This window comes from Vigna unguiculata, chromosome 10 (assembly GCF_004118075.2).
Source record: "Vigna unguiculata cultivar IT97K-499-35 chromosome 10, ASM411807v1, whole genome shotgun sequence".
Classification (NCBI taxonomy): Eukaryota; Viridiplantae; Streptophyta; class Magnoliopsida; order Fabales; family Fabaceae; genus Vigna; species Vigna unguiculata.
The window spans coordinates 18,519,044-18,542,330 of NC_040288.1; the positions used below are offsets into that span (position 1 = coordinate 18,519,044).

Genomic DNA, 23,287 nt, shown 5'->3' on the forward strand with positions numbered 1-23,287 from the left:
TAATTGTGGTGATGGATAACATGATCCATATAATTGATTACAGCATAACATATTTATTTTTATAGCATTTCTACTCCATTAATAAAAAAGTTTAACATATTCCACTAATTAAAGAAAAATAAAATGATTAACAAGTTGCACATAACTTAAAATGGAAAACAAAGAAAAAAAACTAAATGAAAAGTTGTAGTTGGTCCGGTGATCCACAAACCATTTGTATCTTCTTCTACCCCGGTGATCCACAAACCATGCAGAATTGATATCTTCATATTCTTCGGCAGGTGTTGGTGGTCCGATGTCTTTAGTTTGGATGAAAAGCTCGATATAGGAAGAGATACGCGGTTTTTTGACAGATTGGTCTAGACTTTGTACGTGTTTCCAACGACTGATCATCTGTGACACATCAAAGTCACATTTGATTTCCGCGGTGTCATGAAATAGTCGCTTGTTGCGTATTGTTGAAGGGCGACGATAGTCAATTTGTTTGACAACTCTACAATCACCACACTCGACTAATTGAGTTACGGTTTCTAATAATTCATTGTAGGTGCAATCATGTCTGATGGAGAAGGTTTTTGTGGCATCCAAACCAAACTCAAGACCAAAACCAGATGGACTCTCTATGATACCAGCACCCCTTAAAGGTCCACCATAATAAAGAATAGTTGGTGAAGTTGGGAAAGAGTTTGAGGATGATGATGATGGGGTGTTTGTAGTTAAAAGAGAAAGGATTTCTTCAGGTGATCTTTTGAAGGTGACATACAATTCAATCATTGTGTTGAAAGGGAAAAAAGACTTACATTGCAACATTTGAAAAACATGTTCATCTGTCTTTAATTCAAATGCGTCATAGACAATATTTCCTTTAGAAGTCATGGTGGGTCGTCTGAAGTATAGGTTGTTTATAGATGTGTTTGATTGGCATGGAATGGCTGCACAAACTCTTTGGTTGAGCATGTTGTATGTGCAGTTGTATGGAATGCGAAATATCTGGGGACTTTGACATATGAACTTCACCCCATCCTCACAGAGTTTCGTTTCACCGTTTGTGTATAAGGTAACTATGTAAGAATTGGTGAAATCCTGAGACTCTATGATGCCAAACATTTCAGGGGGAAAATGTTCCATCTTACGGTTTTGAATTAAGATGTGTTGGACACTTGAAAGTTTGCATTTCATGTAGTGTAGGGATGTGGTATTTATAAGCATAGTAGTTGCACCATTATTGAGTGAATAAACAAAGAAAACATTATAGAGCTTCAATTCATTACGTACATATGCAATTGTCATATTCAAATAGTACACATACATAGTACAATATTCTCCCATAATGTGATAACTTTATTTGACAATAACATTGTTCAACGATGGCTGCCTGTGCTGCATGGTGGCCTCCGTGTGAGTCGTCGAGGTCGTCTCTCAGGTTGTGGGGGAGGAGGGAGTGACTCACTTTCGTCATCAGTATCTTCCACTTCCACATATTGAAAACCTTCTTCTGAAACATTAAATGGAATTTCAGGTCTGTAGTATTGTTGTGAAGATGACGGGCCTCGGTGATGATGTCCCAAACATTTGTGATGGAACACCCCCATAGCTGGAAAATTGTGGGCCAAATGAACCACCATAATATTGGGATGGACCCGCTCCAAAGTTTGATGGCGGTGGGAAAAAACCATATGAAGTCGGGACCTGCTGAGATGGATGGAAGATGCATTCTTTGATCCAATTCCTAAAACCAGGAGTTAGATTTTGTGAGTGAAGGAGGCCTGAAAAGGGTCTATCCGGACGAAGTTGCTGATGTGAAGGCGAATTCTGATATTGCTCGGGCATGTCATACTAAAAGAAAATAAAAAATTAATTGATATTATTGAAATTCAATTATAATAAAAAGTTTAATTTAAATGTTGTGCATGAAATAAATGATTCTTACTTCATCTTCGGATGATTGTGCAATAGCCGAGATATAACGGATGGTATGATTTATGTACCATTGCATGTAGCACTACAAAAAAAATATGTAAATTGTGACGTTTTTAATGTGACGGTTGTTTAAAACCATCGCTTTTTACCGTATAATACGACATTTAGAGAACTGTCACATTTTACATATAAAATATGATTGTTTTAATTGCCATTTTTTAAACTGCCATATTTTAGACACAAAATATGACGTTTTTAATTGCCATTTTTTCAATATATCTCAATATTTTATTTTTACTTTTTCTCTGTTTTCACTTTCCCTCTGACTTGATATTTTTTAACTTTCGCAGGCCCTTATTTTCAAATTTCGCCCATTACCCTCTATCATTCTCTTTATCACTTAGGGTTTAATTTAGGGTCTTGAAATGAAGGGCTTCTCCTTTCCTTCACTCTCTGCTCCCACTCTCACCATTCCCTTGCCAACAAAGTTCTTCCTATTTCATGAAAGTGATTTCGTTGTTGGCTTAATCGGGAAAAGTCGCGTTGCGCAGAAGGTGACGCTTTCGACACCAAAATTGTGATGGTGCAAAAGGCCCTCAGAGGCTAAACGCTTTGCCATCAGACTTGACAAGATTGGTTCAGAGGAGCTAGGGTTTATAGTGGGTTTCCTCCTTCCTCTTTGCAATGTGCTTGTGGTGATTCTATAAATCTTGATTTTGTGGGGTTAAGGGTCTCTTAGGTTTTCTTTTTTCTTTTTGTGTTTTATGAGTTGTGTGCTGTGATATAATGTTACTTTTTTAATTTTTTTATCATACAGTCTTGCTGAAGCAGCAGTAACGATTGCTAGGCATGGTCGGTCTCCTCCCCTCAGTTAAAGAGAGCTTCACCATCCCAAGGTATTTTTATCTTACTTGTTATAGTTATTATTTCAACATATAATTTTAAGGCTAGTGCGATTGTGGATATTGATGAAGTCAGGATATGTTCCTTGTTAAAGTTAACAGGATATAGAGAGTTGGAAGGTGCAAATTAGTATTGGGAAAACGAAGTTGACGAGTTTTATGTTGTCTTAGGCATTAACACTCTGATGTTCGTCATGTCCATATACTTCAAATCATCGAAATGATAATATATTTAAACTTTTGTATTTCACTTCATAATGTTAAATTCTATTAGGTGCTCTAGATGTGATTCTTTTATTGTTTTTTCCCACGCTGTAGGTTGGTGGCAGCTCATACTCGTTAGTGTATTTAAGTAGGGGCCTGGGTTGTGGTAGCAGTTATATAGGTGGAATTGGTGCTCATTACTTAGATATCCTTTCTGGAGCAAAATAAGGGAACCAATATAGATTGGTGCATTTGTCTTTGTGCAATGTGAAAGGAGGTTATATACTAAATAAACAAAGCAAATAAAAACCATGACGGTGATGCTTTAAGAAAAGAAAAAAAGCCAAAAGAATACGGCTCTTGGTGTTGCCATTTTTTCAATCAATCATAATTCTATATAGTATAATTGTTTTGATGGTTTTTTTATTTGTTGTGCAGCTGCCATAGAATCGTTTATAAGCTTTTTTCCAAAAGTGAAGGCAATGGCATGCACAAGACAACTGTGGAGTGGGCTCGTTAATAATGCATGATCCATTTCTTCATAATGATTCATTGGTTACCTTCATCTAGGTGTAGCCACGGCCAAGGCAGAGATGCCTTTTTTATTTGGAAAATGCATCTAATAAAAGTTAAGCGCATACACTAATTTATAAAACTTTTTCCTTCGATTTGTGTTACATGTTTTATATCTATTTCAACCCATTTTCATTAGCTTTGTCATTTTTGAAGGGGAAGTCACACATAATTCTGAACTTTTTTTGTTATATAGGTTGAGGAGATGATTCATACATTCAAACAGAGAATAGCCCAAGCAAAAGCTATGGCTCGTGGTGACGTGCTTAGTTCTAGCCTGAGGTATCTATGGATTCTTCAAAATTCTGAAACTGGTAAAAAGGGCGAAACATGGTGAATTTTGAGCAAGGTGTTGGCATTTGGAGAAAGTATTGTTACTTGAAGAAGTTAAGCCGCAAATTTCTAGAACTCATGTTACATTGGTTGAGAATATCTTATTGGCCCCAAAGGAAGGTAAAGGGTGTGTTTTCTCTTTTATTTTATATTTTTTGGTTTACTAATTATTTTAATTAATTATTTCATTTTATTGTTTAAAGGATAGAACACCTTTCTCCTTGTAAGAATCTCTTAATTTATTTGAATTTCACTTACTCATATATTCTTATATTCTTTTTTATTGTAGGCACCGAATGTTGGCAGCGGTGTGCCATCTCCATACTATATACTAAGTTCAAGTGGTGGAAGCAAAACAACTTAGAATTAGCGGTGCAAGTTTTATAATTGTCTTATGAAATTTTAATGTTGTCTTTTTTTTGGATAATTGAATATTTTGGTAATTTGGTGTAATTATGTTATGTTGATAATAAAATAATTTAGTCTATTAATTTCTTTTTTTATAGTGTTATAATTTTTTATATATTTTAAACTATCATAAAAATAAATTTTATTAAATTATGAAAGTATAAATGCATGTGAAAAATAATAAATAATTAAATAATTAAATATTAAAATTATGTTTTCTATTAATAATGTCAGTTTTAAGTGTCATTTTTTTCATTGAATTTGTTTTCTATTAAAAATACTACGTCAGTTTTAATTGACGTTGTTTACCTCTTTAAATCGTCATTGTATACATAGTATAAAATGACGGTTGCTGCGGCGGTTCATCTTAAACCGCCATGTTATACTTTGTGACGACAAGAATTACGACATTTCTGAAAAACGTCGCTCAAGTAAATAACGACGGTTAAAAATGACATAAAATACAAAAATAATTGTCGCTACTTACACGTTTTTTTGTAGTGTAGGGCGAGTTATCACACAGATGGCCACTTTTGGTGCAAGGTTTGCCCTGAACAATGGAATTATGACGATTATTCCATAGCATTATAAACCGATGGTGATATTGCCTCCAATTAATTTCCTCGCTTCCTTGGAGATCAATTCGGTGAACCTCATCTAGGTTCATCGGGTCGGATGGGATGCTCTATCGCCAACCAAATTGTCTGACTACCCGGTCGACTTGGTGAAATTCAACAATCGCAAAACATATAAGAGGAACCAAAGCCCGACTTATGGGAGAAACATTTATGATTATCATGCGACTAACATGGGGTTGTCGATATGGCGTCCATAAAAACTAAAAAAATTAATGTTAATGTTAAACATAAAAAAACAAAGGGAATTTCAACAAACAAAGTAGTAGAGCATTGGTGATAATGAACCTGCTTTTGTTGAATATGATCAAATTTTTTTCGGAACCCCACCACAGTAGTTTGGTCATGGAAGACAAAATGTGTTTGCTGACACCACCTCATACTTAAGGGGAACACAAGGACAACCACAATCTCGTCCTTCGTGACTGGTTGTATTTCTGGAGAGATACATGTGAATCTCTCCCACGCCCAACACTGCAGCAATAACATGCATCCACCAATGTTGTCTTGTTGGAATTTTGTGCTGTGATCAAGTGCACGATAAAGGCATGCCAATACTGCGGACCCCCAACTAAAATTTGAAATATAATCTAATTCTCTTAACAATGGCAAGACCATAAAATACACGAGACTGGCTGATGTATCTGGCATCAACATGCTGCCAATCAGTTTGAGGATGTGTGCTCATGCATATTGTCCAATGGTTGCCAGGTTTGCGTCATCCGGTAATTCTCGGAATCTACTATTTAGCCATGATAGCTTTATGCGGTTTCCTGTGATCATATTTTTGGGTGGAATATCCCCCAATAAATCTTGACACAATTGTAGCAGGTTTCCAGAACTTCCACCGGTGACGGGTTCACCATCAATTGGCACCCCCAGTTATAGTGAAACATCTTCTAGGGTAACAATTGTTTCTCCTAGTGGCATGTGGAAGGTGTGAGTTTCAGTCCCCCTACCTTTCACATAATGCTTTTACCATGAGGTGGTTAATCTCCACATTACTCACTTTGAAAAGGTGACCAAAACCAGCTGCATCAATTAACATTTTGACCCTAGGTCTATAAGATCTGTATGTTTTAAAATCCAGATACAATGGCGTCGTGGCCGGAGGACCCTCTCATTTCCTTCCCAAATCTGGTTGGTGATGTGATCGTCTTGATGACGCAATACGGACAAGTTTGCTGGCAGGTTGTTGTTCTGAGCCATAATAAACTACATAAAAGTATATGAAAAGATTACTAGAATATCATTTAAAGTTGATGAATAACAAAACAAACACAAAAAAGATAATAAAAAAAATGACCGAACCTGTTAGATTGACGGATGAGAAACTAATTTTGATACGCTGCAAATCCAACTACAATGGCAAAGCAATGAAGTATTCTGTGATGTGAAATAACTCTTGCACCTAACATGGTTATTTAAACTACATCACCATATTATTCATTCACATGCCTCCCTTTTCATATTTCTCTCTCTCACGTACCAAATGAGTTGTCTCACCAATGGCAGCCTATTGTACTACACCTCCATGCACACCACCACATGGCTTCTTCTATTCACCACACAAACCTTTCTCTTCAATAATAATAACCTTCTGAAAGATTCTCACACCATTTTTCAAAGTTGCAGGTGCATGAAAGATTCTCTCTCACACCATTATTGTGAATAGTATTATGCAGAAGAGAAAGCATGCATTATTTTGAATAGCATTGTGCAGAAGCGTGAATTATTGTGAGTGTAGAAGCGTGAAGTTGAAATAGTATTATGGCAGGTGCAGCAGTACAGGAATCACGGTGAAGCGGGAAAATCAAAAGGTTTAAGAAGAAAACGTCATGGGGAAACGTTTTTAAATTGAAAGTGTATGGGGGTGCATGTTTTCTAAATAGAAAGTGTATGGGGGGTGCACGTTTTCTAAATAGAAAGTGTGTGGGGATGCACGTTTTCTAAATAGAAAACGTGTGGGGGGTGCACGTTTTCTATTAGAAAACGGGGTACACAATTTCTTTAAGAAAACGTGTAGGGGGTGCACGTTTTCTTTAAAATCAATTTTTTTTTCTTTTCGCACCCCCAACCCACTCCTTTCAATTTTGGAAACTGAAACACTTATATATCCATGCACACTACCATTGGTTCTTCTATCAATACTTCTCTCCATACTAAGCTTCACATCTCAAATCTCCTAATCTATATTTCCATACCAACGTGTTCATAATGAGTTTGTGGAATTATGGAGGATCTTCTTTGTCTAATCCAATTGAAGACGAACCTATCATTCCATACATTGTCGAAGAATTTACTTCCGATGATTTTTATGAAGATAATACAGACGATCAAGAAATTGTTCCGGTTCCTACAATGGATTACAATCCGTATGGGGAAGTCGAACTACAAGAACGCATGCAATTCGATTCAAAAGAGGCAACGGTGTTTGCCATCAAACATTATCACATCACCAATGGATATAACTTCAATGTGGTAGAATCAAAACCGCATCTTTATGTTGCACGATGCATCCATTACAACAATGAATGTCAATGGCATTTGAGGGCTAGTTATAGTAAAATCAGACATCATTGGGAAATCAAGTCCATTGATGGTACACATACTTGTTTCTCTACATTAATTTCACAAGATCACTGTAATCTGGATTCCACCCAAATTGCTTCCATTGGTTTTCATTTGGTCCGCACAAATCCAAGCATTCGCATCAAAAGCTTGGTCGCTGACATCAAAAGTCGTTACGGATACACGACCACATATAGAAGAACATGGATTGCGAAGGAAAAAGCAATTACAATGGAGTATGGTGATTGGGACCAATCTTATAATGAAGTTCCCAGATGGTTACTAGCTGCACAACAAACCAATCCTGGGACAATTTTTCAACTTTCCGGTCCTCTAGTTAATGTTGATGCTGAGAATGGGACATCCACATACATTATGGAACATTGCTTATGGGCATTTGGACCATGCATTGAAGGTTTTAAGTATTGTAAACCTGTTGTTGAAGTGGATGGAACCTTTTTAACAAGCAGATATCATGCAACCTTGCTAACTGTAGTTGCTCTAGATGGAAATAGAAACTTATTTCCTTTGGCATTTGCAATAGTAGAAGGTGAGACAAAAGAGACATTGATTTGGTTTTTTCAACTACTACTAGAGCATGTAACTCCTCAACACATCTATGCCTAATTACTGATAGAGGAAAGGGCATTTTGTCAGCCCTACGATCGGAAGAAGTTGACTGGGAATCAGACAATCATCACTTTGTCTACTGCATATGATGAAGGATTAACTTGTTCCTTTTTAAGATTATTGAATATGGTGTGAGTTGATTAAGAAAGCTAAGTGAAATCTTCACTGGACATTAAGATAGCAAGCTATCTAGATGTGAAGGTTCCTTTCACAAAGCTCAAGAGAAGAAGATGATGGATTGATTCAAAATGAAAAGGAAATGGAAAACACATAAATCATAGAAAACCAAGAACAATTAAAGGAAGAAGAAAACATAAAATGGAAAGGAAAGAAATGGTAAAAATGTGAGCAGCACGCCACTACAAGGCTAGGCTAGAAGCCATGGCAACCTTCAAGATGAGTGGATGTGTGCCGCCACTTGCTATGCAAGATAAGGCTTAAAAGTATTCACTCTCAAGGGAGGAAACTCTCACAAATGGTTGAGACACAATAGTGTTTTTATTTCAAAATGTTCAACCCTTTTACATGTCTAGGAGCACCCCTTATATAGAAGAGTTTAGGGGCCTCTAAGCAAGTAAAAGATACCTAAGGATGTCTCTACAAAAACCTAACCCTAGCTTCTAGAAACTAGGTCAAATAAGGTTACAAAAAATAAGAGACGAAAGAGCTAACTATGGTGTATGCAAGGCTAATTTCGTTCTAGCACAAAAAGAGACAAAGAATCTGTCTCATACGTCTCCAAAAAGTGGCCAAAGTGTGCTAAAAACAAAGGAGACCAAAGGTACATAGGTACACTTGCTTCATGCCTTTTACTTTATGCTTTATGCCTTTGCTTTACTCTCTCCTCCACATCATTTATGCTCCCCAATCACCATGCACTACCTAGCTTTGCTTTCTTACTCCTAATTAACCTACAAAGCACATAAACATAGATTAGCATGTTGGCTTAAGTCAAGTCAACTATAGTCAACAAGTCAAACTTAGTCAAAGGTCAACAAGTCAACTAAAGTTGATTCAACTAAGTCAACTTTGAGAATAAAAAATAACAAACACAAATGAAAGGGATGAAGGATTAGTGAACTTCCTTTCTAAACATGCTTAGTCTTCTTAAGCATGTGCCTCCATCCTTGGTTGGCAGACTCTATGTTAAGAGCTGGTCATCAATATCCAGAAGATGTTACTGCCTTGCTCCAACAAAATCACCAGAAATCTGCATATTGTCATGTTCAACACTATGATCGAGATAATTCAGAATTCGAGGTGCAAGAGATATCGAGCCCCCATCAATATCGGCCAAAACCAATCTCATTCACTATCAGATTAAATGATTCGTGGTGTGATTGTGGTCACTTCCAAGCTAGTCGGTTACACTGTCATCACGTCATAGCTGTTTGTTCTTTAGGTCATATGCCACTTTAAAATTTTATCGATCCAGTTTACACCCTTGATTACATAAATAAGGCTTATCAAGTCCAATTCCACCCCCTGCGAAATGAGCACTATTGGTCAACATATATAGGTCCTAATTTCAATCTGGACGACCTACAACGACTAGGATCCATAACGAAATGGATCATCCCGTTACGGATAATCCAAAAAAATGCTCTTATTGTCGCACTGAGGGTCATCATAGGGGACAATGTCCATTTTGCCAATAATTTGTACATTTTTTATTTCAATTAATTTACTTTTCAATGTTTTCTTCTTCTTTCTACAATGTTAAAACTAAGACAATTTTTTATGAACATTAATATTTCTTATGCCTTCAACTATAATTTGAAATACTTTATTCTTTGATGGACCAAAAAACTGTATAAAATCATTACAAATTATTATGCTTGCCTCTGTATCCAATTCTAATTTAATCACTTTTTTCAAAAAAAAAAATTGGGACTGTAATCGATTACAATTCACCCGAACATAATGCATTAACCATGTAATCGATTACACTTCGTCTGTAATCAATTACATTAAACCCAGAAAACTGCATGAAAAACGTAACCCCCCTGCACGATTTCATGTAAAAACGTACAACCCCACAATGATTTTCTTTAAAGATAGTCCACCCTCACACGATTTCGCTTGCTGACAAATTTTGACCACAAAACGTTTAGGGGCTACCCGATTTCTACATACGAAAACGTGCTCCCGCAAACAATTTGTCCATTTCCGTTTTTTTTTTAAAAACTGCCTAGTTCCGTAATAATGTAGAGTGATTGCCTATAAGGGAAAAAAACCAGCAACCGCAGTGGCTGCATCGAAAGTTATGTGGATTGGAGCGATTACGCTGGTATGCTCGTAGGATCGAAGGATTGTGCGTCATGTCGCTCTTTTGCATATCACAACCAAAGGAGAAGACCCACATGGGGCACGAGTTTCACAGCAACCATTGTTGACACCACTGACACACTTACCGGCGGTCGCTGCCTTCGCACTCACCAACAGTTGTTGTCTACACAATATGTTATGAGTACAATTTCGAAAAAGCAATAAATAGTAACAAAAAAGGCAATGAAGCTTTTGATGGAAATATGAGATAGTTTTTTATTGAAAGAGAAAATCTGACCATAAAGGATAAGACAAATACCCAGTGTCATACAAGGAAAATTGCATTAAGAAAGAAAACCAAAGGAGAAGGTTCACTCAAATTGACTACTCAGTTGCCTTTTCTCTCTCCAAAATTGTTTGTTATATATCATTCCTCCCCAATTGATAATCCTTCAACTACACATTTCATCCTTCTCAAATGCCCACCTTTCCTTGTTCCTATTCCACCATCATGTGTTAGATTACTAAAAGACTCCTCTGCCCCTTGTATATTTTGCCCTCTACACAATTTCTTGCTATCAACACCATTGGAATCCCCTGTGATCATTATCCTCATTGTTGTCAACACTCATCGCCCTCACTGTGGCCATATGTTCTTCTACTCCTTTTTCTTTTCGCTCCTATGTTGCTTTCACTCTCTTGCATTTTGTGGTTTGTTGTGAATTTGAAGAAAACGACTTTTGCTCTTCTTCATTTTGTTTAGGGTTTAATTACAATTTGAAGAAAAATAATGGAATGACAATTTTTTATGAATGTATAAATTAACTTGTTTTATATATAAACATTTCATGAGTTATGAACCTTTTTATTTATATTATTAATTATGAACCTATTTTAAAAATTATTTACAAGTTATTTTCATTATTTATATTATTTTTAATAATATCTTTTATATAAACATATATTTTTATTTACTCGTAACTCTTACAAGTTGAGTTACTATTCTCAAGTTACGATCTTTTGTTTCCTTTCTGATCTTCGAGTTTAACATTAGATGAACTTGACCAAGATAAACTGTAACTTGGCTCTAATAGCATTCTAGTAAGAGGGTTTATGCCTAACATTAAGTATCACATATTGCTACAACAAAGGAGAAAGTTGAAAATCCAACTTCCATTGTTCAACTTTGATTGATGATATTTTACTACTCTCCCTTCCAAGTAATCATGGAAGCCTACCAAGGCACCAAAGCTCAACGCATGCCAAGAGAAGTAATTTTTTCCATTACGCTTTCCTAAAGTAATTGTGGTGGTCCCAAAAAAAAAAGAGATGGTAGATCCCGAAGACATTTTGAAACCAGAAGATAGAATAGAGGGCCTGAGAGGTGTTTTAAGGGCTGCACTTCAAATGGTGATGGCAAACTAGAAACAGATGTTGAAACAAGGACATGGGAGGTTGATAATAAAACCCATGAAGGAGGCATGATATCACTTCAATGACCAGAGGGTGGTGCATGGCTTCAATGTTGCTAGTTAGAGTGTGAAAAGAGGAGGCATGTGGAAGCAATTTAGCCTTTGACTTTTTGGGTTCTCTGTTGCTTGCTGCACTAGATTTGGTACTCAGAAACTGGTGGTGGTCACCGAAGGCTTGTAACAACGACGGTGGACGATGGGTTTCGTTACTTGACGAAACAAACCAAACCTAATGCATACCAAAGAAAAAGCTAATGATCAGCAGTGGCTGCCAATAGCAGGCCGCAATTTTGTCATTGGATAAAGAAAGACAATAACAGATGTAGGATCGAATCGCTTTGACATCAACATGAGAATGAAAATGAGAAAGAATGCTTCACAAATGATTCATCCCAACAAATTTATGTATTATATGAGTCCTTACACCATAGATACACAAAGATATGAAAAGACTGCACCTAGGTAGTGTAACGAAATCACTTAAAGTATAAAATTCACGTAGCAGGGAAATGATCTTCTATTCCATGAATGAAGAATAGTAAGAAATTGCATAAACTGAACGCTGCAATACAGGAAAAAGCTGTTTTCTAAAATAGGGGCACAACGTAACAAAGAGAAAGGAAAATAGAGAGAAGCAATCATAACATACCAAAATAATATTCCCCCCTCTCTCACTAAACGGTTATTGCCTTTATACTAATGAATACCCCACTCAAAATCTTTCAGCCTTGTGCTTATTCTCTTGGATCGTGCGCCTTTGCATCTCGTCATGCTTTTTGTGCCTCCCACCACGTGTCCATCCGTGAATATTCCCTCTGACCCCACACGCGAGTCCACCTCTTTGGCTTTGGTATCCCTTTTCCTTACATTTCTCCCTCCATCGAAATTAACCTTGTCCTCAAGGTTGAAATGAGGATAAGTTTGAGCAAGCACCGCATTATCTTCCCAGATAGCATCATCAACTAACCCATCTTCCCACTGAATCAAGGATTATGGAACTGGTTGATTCCCTTTGAGTATCACACGAGACTTTAGAACAGCAACAGGTTGAATGACAGGAGATACATTTGAGTCATAAATGGGCAATGGTACATAAGGCTGATCATGGTTTCCAAGACACAATTTCAGCTGAGAAATGTGGAATACTGGATGAATTTTACCTGAATCCGGAAGCTTCAATTTGTAAGTGCCCTACCCCACCTTCTACATGACTTCAAAGGGACCAAAATATCTCAGACCAAGCTTTTGATTCTTCCTCAAAGCTAATGACTGCTGACGATAGGGTTGTAATTTAACCAAGACCAAATCACCCACTGCGAACTGCACATCTTGTCTTTTCTGATCTGCATACTTCTTTTGAATTTGTTGTGCTCTTTGCAAATTCATTTTCAACTTTTGTAATATAATGTCTCTTGTCAACAGCTGATCTTTCATAGGAATTGGATCACTATCATTAAGGACATATTTCAATAACTAGGGAGGATCACGACCATACACAGCTTTAAAGGGTGTCATACAAGCACTGGTATGATAGGCTGTGTTATACCAATATTCTGCCCATGGTAGAAACTTGGACCATTCTCTTGGGGAGTCAAAAGTAAAACACCTGAGGTACAGTTCCAAACACTTATTGAGGGCCTCAGATTGGCCATTCGATTGTGGGTGATATGCCGATGACATTTGCAATGTGGTGCCACTGAATTGCCACAAATATTTCCAAAATTGACTGGTGAACACTTTATCTCTATCCGATACAATGGATTTAGGAAATCCATGTAATTTCACTACATTTTTAAAGAAAACCTCTACTACTACATTGCTCGTGTAATCAGTCTTCAATGGCATGAAATGAGCTGCCTTAGATAGTCTATCAATCACTACATAGATCATAGTAAAGCCATGATATGAAGGTAGGCCAGTAATGAAATCCATGGCTAAATCTTCCCAAATTGCATCCGTAATAGGTAAGGGTTGTAACAAACCCGAAGGTAAGGTAGTAGCACTTTTAGTCTGTTGACAAATCAAACACTGTTGGACGAAAGACTTAATGTCCTTATGCATGCATGGCCAATAAAATTGAGCCGAAATTCTAGCTAGCGTTCTAGAAAAACCAGCATGTCCGCAATCAAGGACCTATGAAACTCTTGTAAGATGGTCCGTAATAGAGCATGGCCCACATGTATCACAATTCTATTCATCCAAAGTAACAAGCCTTGATTGATGGAATAATGAGGTTTAGTGTTTGTATTGCTAGAACAAGAATCAAAGAGTCTTTTTAATTATGTATCTTGTTGTTGAGCTTCCTGTAACGAGTTTAACAACTGAGAAATGGGTTGAGACCATGCCATGTGAAATGATCGGGAAAGAGAATCAGCTGCAACATTCTCTTTGCCTAGTTTGTATTCAATAGTGAATTCGTACCCTAGTAATTTGTGCAGCCATTTTTGCTGCTCAGGAGTTTGCAAATTTTGATCCATAATAGTTTTCAAGCTTTTCTGATCAGTTTTGATCAAAAATTTATGCCCCAACAGGTAATGCCGAAACTTGGCTACTGCTTCAGTTACTGCATAAAATTCCTGAACATAAGCAGATTGTTTTTGCATAGAGGAAGACATTTTCTTTGAGAAAAAAGCAATAGGATGCGAGTTCTGGCTCAAAACAGCACTAATGCCTACCCTGACGCATCAGTTTCCAATTCAAAAGGCAAGGAAAAATTTGGTAAAGCAAGTACAGGAACTTGAGTTAAAGCCTCCTTTAATTTTGCAAAAGCCCGAGAAGCCTCTTCTTGCTAATGGAAATTATCTTTCTTTAAGAGCTTCGTTAATGGTCCCGCAAGAGCTGCATATCCCTTTATAAACCTTCTATAATAACCTGAAAGGCCCAAAAAACCTCTCAATTGTCTCACATTTGTAGGAACAGGCCAATGCAATATAGCTTGTATCTTGCTATTTTCTAGAGCAATGCCTTTGCCAGAAATCGTGTCCTAAATATTCCACTTGGTGTTGACCAAACGAACACTTAGAGAGCTTGGCATAGAGCTTATTTTCCCGCAGCAACTGTAAGACCATCTCAAGATGTTGTAAATGGGTCACCCAAGTGAGGCTATAGACCAATATATCATCAAAAAACACCAGAACACATTTTCTAGACAGCTTGTGGAACACCTCATTCATCAAACATTAAAAAGTTGTTGGGGCATTTATTAACCCAAATGGCATAACCAGCCATTCATATAGACCCTGATGAGTATGGAAGGCGGTTTTATGCCTATCTTCCTCCTTTACTAAAATTTGATGATAGCTTGAGTGAAGATCCAATTTGGAAAAGCATTGGGCACCATGAAGCTCATCAATCAATTCATCAATTGTGGGAATAGGGAAGCTATCTTTCACTGTTATAGCATTTAAGGTCCTATAATCTGTGTAAAACCTCCAAGTTCCATCTTTCTTTTTCACCAAAATGATAGGGGAAGAGAAGGGACTATTGCTTGGAACAATAATACCTTCCTGCAGCATATCTTGGACCATTTTTTCAATCTGCAGTTTCTGACTAAAGGGATACCGATAGGATTTAACTTTAACAAGATTAGCACCATGTATGAGAGGTATCGCATGATTGTGGGATCTAGGAGGAGGTAAAGCAGAGGGAACATCAAACACTTGTTGATATGTGTGCAACAACAAGGCTATCTCTAGCTCCACATCAGCAGGCAGCTCGAGAAATTGATCTTAAAGAACTCTAGGAAACTGAATATGTAAGGAATACATCTCAGCAATGGAATTAGTGGTATGCATTCTTTTCAAATGATGAAATTGAGCCTGAGTAGAAAGCTTGATATGATCTCCATGTAGAGTAACAAATTGACCATTCAACAAAAATTTCAATGTCAGGGTGCTATAGTTAGAAATATGGGCTCCCAAAGTGGCCAGCCATGACGCACAAAGGACTAAATCAACTCCTGATATGGGAAGTAAGTATACTCGCAGCATTAAGGAGTGTGATTGGATTGTGACCTCGAGAACTTTGATGAATCCTTCAACAGCTAAAGTGCTACCATTGCCTACCAAGACATTTGAAATTATGTATTGGTTCAATCGGTAAATTCAGATAATTGGCAATCCTTGGTTGTAGGAAGTTATCTGAACTCCCACTATCTAGAAGAATTTGAATAGGCAACCCATTGAGAATTCCTTGAAATCTCATTGTTCCAATCCCAGCAGAGCCCTTTAAGGCATTAAATGACAAATGGGGTTCACACACAGGTGGAGTTTCATCCACTGCATATTCAACAGAAGAGTTGGGTTGATCAGTAACATCCTTTTCCTCCTCTAGTGGCAGTCATAGGTACTGTTTATTGGGGCACCTATGAGAGAGAGTGAATTTCTCATCACACGTGAAACAGAGGCCTTTCTCCCTTCGTAATTGCATTTCAGCGAGAGAAATATTTTTCACAGTAAAATTTTTGGAAGGATGTGTTGACGTAGGTTTAGGAAGTAATGGTGGGAGGGTACTGGATTTAAGGGACTGGGAGGCTTGGCTAATATTTGTAGCTTGTGTTTGGGGTTTAGGATGGGGGGTATTTGTAGCTTGTGTGTGGTTTATGGCCATATTTTTCTTCATACAGTTTGGCTAATGAAACGCATCGCATTAATGTGGTCGGGGCTTGAGCTAAAACATCACGATGAATATCCTGTTGTAAGCCGCCAACAAAACAATCGAGCAATGCTTCACCGGTAACACCTTGCACACGGTTTGCAAGAGCTGTGAATTTCACGTAATAATCATGTACGGAGCCATCTTGACTCAATTTAAACAAATATGAACGGGGCCATTCATATGGTGAAGGACCAAATTCAAGTTCAAGAGCACGAGTTAAAGCAATCCATGTGTGAAAAGGATTCGTTCGAGACTGCATTTGGAACCAAGGAACAACGTCCTTGTCCATGTGAACTGAAGCAATGAGTAGTCGTTGTTTATCCGGCGTTTTGTAGTAATCAAAAAACTGCTCAGCTTTGAAAATCCACTGCAAAACATCTGAACCATCAAAGCGAGGAAAATCTAGTTTCAGATTTCGAACTTGAAATGACGAGGACTGAGGAGAAAGACGAGATCCCGATTCAAGAGCAGCAATGGACTTCAACATGTTGTCCACAGTCGTTTCCAACGTCTCAAATCGCTTGGAGTCATCTTTATGCCGATCAGTTAAGGTTGCGATTAAGACCTGTAAGTGACGATCGATTGCAGAAATTGACTCTGAAAGTTATTTTACGTCAACAGTAACGTCCTTCAGACGTGATAGCTCCATCGAAATCTCCTTCAAACGAGTGTTCTCCGCCATGATGGGATGAAAGCACCAAATGTAATAAAAGCATTTAAAGTAAACAATTCACGTAGCAGGGAAATGATCTTCTATTCCATGAATGCTGCAATACAGGAAAAAGCTATTTTCCAAAACAGGGGCACAACGTAACAAAGAGAAAGGCAAACAGAGAGAGAAGCAATCGTAACAGACCAAAATAATATTCTCCCCTCTCTCACTAAACGGTTATTGCCTTTATACTAATGAATACCACACTCAAAATCTTTTAGTTGTGCTTATTCTCTTGGATCGTGCGCCTTTGCCTCTCGTCATGCTTTTTGTGCCTCCCACCACGTGTCCATCCGTGAATATTCCCTCTGACCCCACACGCGAGTCCACCTCTTGGGCTTTGGTATCCCTTTTCCTTACAGGTAGTAGATACGCACCATAAAACAACCTTCAGTTTCCTATAAATAGACAAAAGATAAGTTAACCTATTCTAACAAGATAAACTATTCTAACACTAAGAGGTAAAATGCTCAGAACAAAAAAACCATGATGTTTTCTATTTTACTTTTCAATATATTCCAAAAAAAGAAATTTTACTAACTGTTTGGCAGCCACCACATCAACCTCGTTAAAGAATATTATACTGGGTGCTACAAGGCATGCTCTATGAAATGTTTTCTGAAGTAAAGCTTCCCCCTCTCCAACATATATCGAATACAATTCTGCACCACTAATTCATTACTTGTAAATTTTTCCATTAATTGAAATTTGTTTCTTATAGGAATTGTATTGCCAAGAAAAAGGTGTGACGAAAAAAATATACAATCACAGAAATCAGAATGTTAATGTTAAACTACAGGAAAGAGAGACATTACACTAGAACTATATGTTCCTGAGACAACACTGATGCTTTATTTATATTGAGAAAAAGGCAACAAATGCAATAAATAGACAAGATTTTATATCCTCTAATAATAAAGATATGATAGGGAAATAAATGAAAAGATTTCTAATAATATATATATATATATATATATATATATATATATATATATATATATATATATATATATATATATATATTCTGGATTATATAAGATTTGCTCCTCATTTCTATAATTATAACTGGAAAACTGGAAATCTATAATATATCAAAGAATAGCATCACCAATACAGAAAATAACAAAATGCAACTTATCAAGAGAATGGTAGGAGATGATAGAGGACAAGGTGTTAACATGGCTTTAAACTTTCAAAATATTGCTCATAATCTAAAGATATCAGTTATCCCATTTATTGAAGACAATTTATTTTGTTGGATTTCAAACTAACTTCCTTCATTCCTTTGGGATGTATTACCTTACAACTCTTTTTCTTCCCTTCTTTTATGAAAACCATGCATCCTAGAATGATTTGGATTACCAGTTGAAAAAGTTGAATTTACAATAGTGAGATTTGAAATACAATAATGGGTCCTATCACATGGGAATGTCGTTCTCTCTAAAATGATCATCAATTCCCTAAAACAAGGAAAGGATCCCTTCCATGTAAGGCATAAACTTCTGTGTAATAATGCGAAGACCAATTTTGTCCCACACTACAAAGATAAAACTTTAAAACATTAAAAATATTAAAACCTTAAGGTGTAAGACTTATGAGAGAGAAGAAGAAACGAGAACTATAATATTCTATGAAAGGTGATTGTATTACAAGAGAGAGAGGAGGAGAACCCTATATAAAGAGTTGTAAAACTATGCGACAGATAACAGAAAACTAAACTAACAGTAACAAAAACTAACAGAAGCTATATCTCTTAACATCCTCCCGAAAACTCATGGTGGATAGACAGTAACCACCGTGAGTTTCTGACGAAAGTCATGAAAAGCAGATCGAGAAATGGGTTTAGTGAAAGCATCTACAATTTGGAACCGTGCCGGTATATGAAATGAAGATCTAATTCAAAGTGCTTTGTTCTTGAGTGCATTATTGGATTGGCTGTGAGGAGAATAACTCCAAGGTTATCATAGTGGATGATTGGAGTGGGAACAACAACATGAAATTGATGAAGGATTATCTTGTTCCCTTTTAAGATTATTGAATATGGTGTGAGTTGATTAAGAAAGCTAAGTGAAATCCCCACTGGACATTAAGATAGCAAGCTATCTAGATGTGAAGGTTCCTTTCACAAAGCTCAAGAGAAGAAGATGATAGATTGATTCAAAACAAAAAGGAAATGGAAAACACACAAACCATAGAAAACCAAGAACAATTAAAGGAAGGAGAAAACATAAAATGGATAGGAAAGAAATGGTAAAAATGTGAGAAGCACGCCACTACCAGGCTAGGCTAGAAGCCATGGCAACCTTGAAGATGAGTGGATCTGTGCCGCAACTTGCTATGCAAGATAAGGCTTAAAAGTATTCACTCCCTAGGGAGGAAACTCTCATAAATGGTTGAGACACAAGAGTGTTTTTACTTCAAAATGTTTAACCCTTTTACATATCTATGAGCACCCCTTATATAGAAGAGTTTAGGGGCCTCTAAGCAAATAAAAGATACCTAAGGATGTCTCTACAAAAACCTAACCCTAGCTTCTAGAAACTAGGTCAAATAAGGTTACAAAAAATGAGAGACAAAAGAGTTAACTATGGTGTGTTCAAGGCTAATTTCGTTCTAGCACAAAAAGAGAAAAAGAATGTGTCTCATATGTCTCCAAAAAGTGGCCAAAGTGTGCTAAAAACAAAAGAGACCAAAGGTACATAGGTACATTTGCTTCATGCCTTTTACTTTATGCTTTATGCCTTTGTTTTACTCTCTCCTCCACATCATTTATGCTCCCCAATCACCATGTGCCACCTAGCATTGCTTTCTTACTCATAATTAACCTACAAAGCAAATAAACATAGATTAGCATGTTGGCATAAGTCAGGTCAACTATAGTCAACAAGTCAGACCTAGTCAAAGGTCAACAAGTCAACTAAAGTTGATTCAACTAAGTCAACTTTGGGAATCAAAAATAACAAACACAAATGAAAAGGATGAAGGATTAGTGAACTTCCTTTATAAACATGCTTAGTCTTCTTAAGCATGTGCCTCCATCCTTGGTTGGGGTGAATCCTTCATCATCCTCCCCTCCTTGGAGAGAATTTGACCACAAATTCTTTAAGCCTTTGTAGATGGAGCTTGACTTGATTTGGGGGAGGATTTGCCCCTCCATTTTTTGAGCTCTTGTTCCATCCTTTCTAAGGATATTACACTTAGCTTTGGTTAGGCCATCTTTATTTTCTAGAGTACTCTTTGCTCCCAAGACTTATGAGACATTATAGAAGAGGGATTCACTATTCCAGAAGACACTTCCACTCTTACTGCAGCTCAGAAGGAGTTGAAGGAAAACAAACAGAAGGATTCAAGGGCTTTATTTGCTCTTCAACAAGCAGTTGATGACACAATCTTTCCGAGAATAATAGGTGCCACAAGTGCAAAGCAAGCTTGGAACACAATACAAGAAGAGTTTCAAGGAAGTGATGAGGTACGCAATGTTAAACTTAATTCTCTAAGACGAGAGTTTGAATTAATAAGCATGAAAGAATCTAAGACCATTAAAGACTACTATTCTAGAATAAAGGAAATAGTTAGTCAGATGAGAGCCTATGGGGAAACTATTCTTGACAAAAAAATTGTTGAGAAAAATTTAATTTCTATTCCCCAAAGATATGATGCAATCGCAACCGCGATTGAACAAACAAAAGATTTGGCCACATTGTCAGTAACACAACTAATGGGCTCTCTTGAAGCTCATGAACAAAGATTGAAAAGGCATGAAGAAGACTCAGTCGAAAATGCCTTTCAATCATAACTAAAATTACGGTCTCAAAATAAAGAATGTGAAGGAAATAAAAGTAGAGGAGAAATTTCTAAAAATAAAGAAAATTCTAGAAGCTTCCCTATGACCCGTCAAGGAAAATATCCCCCCATGTGGCATATGTAAAAAGACAAGTCAGATGGAAAAAGATTGTTGGCATCATGGAAAACCTCAATGTTAGTACTGCAAGAAATTTGGTCACGTAGAGAAGTATTGTCGTAATAAAAATAAGCACCAAGCAAACTTTGCTGAAGAACATAATCAGGAGCAACGCTTATTTTAAGCCAATCAAGAATCTCCCAACGGAGGAGAAAGTTGGTACTTAGATAGTGGATGCAGCAATCACATGGCCAAAGATCAAAGCATCTTCAAAGATATTGATAAATCTGTCAATGTCAAAGTTCGACTAGGAAATGGTGCCAATATGGAGTCTCAAGGCAAAGGAACTGTCATGGTGGAGACAAAAAAAGGTACGAAATTCATCAAGGATGTTTTACTGGTTCCCAATCTTAAAGAGAATCTTTTAAGTATTGCCCAAATGATGGAGAATGGATATTCTCTCCACTTTGAGAAAGATACATGCAAAATTTATGACAGTAGAAAGATAGAAATTAGCCAAGTAAAAATGGAGAAGAGAAATAGAAGCTTTCCCATAAGCTTCAAACCTGGAACTAATATTGCCATGAAGGCAGAAGTTAATGACTCGTGGCTTTGGCATAGGAGATTTGGCCACTTCAACACATATGCCTTAAAGCTTCTATATAAGAAAAACATGATGAGAGATCTTCCATGCTTAAAGGAGAATAATGAATCATGCGAAAGATGTCTCCTTGGTAAACAACATCGATTACCATTCTCGACCGACAAAGCATGGAGAGCAAAAGACTTACTAGAGTTGATCCATACTGATGTTTGCGGACCAATGAGGACGCCTTCACATCACAACAATAGGTATTTCATCCTCTTCATTGATGACTTCTGTAGAATGACATGGGTCTATTTCTTAAAGGCAAAGTCAGAAGTCTTTGGAATATTCAAGAAATTCAAGGCCCTTGTTGAGAAGCAAAGTGGAAAACAGATAAAAGTACTTAGAAGTGATCGTGGAAAGGAGTATACATCTCGCAAGTTTGACGAATTCTGTGAAGATGAAGGCATAGAGAGACAACTCACAGTCGCATATACTCCACAATAAAACGGTGTATCAGAAAGAAAAAATCGCACAGTCATGGAGATGGCAAGATCAATGCTAAAAGAGAAAGGTATGCCTAACACTTTTTGGGCTGAAGCAGTCAAAGACAAGACTCCTATTGAAGCTTGGAGTGGAAGAAAGCCATCAGCCAAACACCTACGAGTATTTGGATCTATCTCCCACATACATGTTCCTGATCAAAGGAGGCACAAGCTTGAAGACAAGACTATACGAGGAATATTCTTGGGATATAGCATGTAATCAAAAGGCTATCGAGTTTACAACATACAAACAAAAAAGCTCGTCATTAGTCGAGATGTTGAAATTGATGAAAATGCTTCTTGGAATTGGGAAGAAGAAAAAGTTGTTGAAAGCAGCACTTTAGTCCCAGTGCAACAATATCAAGAAGAAATTCAAGAAGAGGCAGAAGCTTCAGGTACACCTTCTCCACCTCCATTAGAAGATTCTTCACTAGAGTCCACTCCAAGACGAGTAAGATCTTTGGTAGACATATACGAAACCTGCAATATGGCCATGATTGAGCCTAACTGCTATGAGGAAGCATCAAAGCAAGAAGTATGGGTCAAGGCTATGGAAGAAGAGGTTAAAATGATTGAGAAGAATAACACTTGGGAGCTCGTAAACTGTCCTCAAGGAAAAGACATCATTGGAGTGAAATGGGTATATAAAACAAAGCTCAATCCTGATGGAACTATACAAAAGCACAAGGCCAGATTGGTCGCAAAAGGATACTCACAACAACCAGGAATCTACTACAATTAATTGCGACAATAAGTACTCTATTGCAATGACAAAGAACCCAGTGCATCACAGTCGAACAAAACATATAGCAATTAAATACCACTTCATCAGAGAAGCGGAAACAAATATGAAGATACGACTTGAGTACTGCCCGACAAAAGATCAAATTGTAGATATTTTCACAAAGGCCTTACCAAGACCAAGGTTTGAATTACTACGCGCTATGCTTGGAGTTACCGAATTTGCATCA

General features: G+C 37.1%; 1 protein-coding gene across 1 annotated transcript; it reads left to right on the top strand.

Annotated features, from left to right (window-relative positions):
• Window positions 1-7,192: 7,192 nt before the first annotated feature.
• Window positions 7,193-9,595, top strand: LOC114165343. Its single transcript, XM_028049989.1, has 2 exons — window positions 7,193-8,096; window positions 9,315-9,595. Exons 1-2 carry the CDS (start codon window positions 7,193-7,195, stop codon window positions 9,593-9,595), a joined length of 1,185 nt encoding a protein of 394 aa, XP_027905790.1.
• The last annotated feature ends 13,692 nt before the right edge of the window (window positions 9,596-23,287 follow it).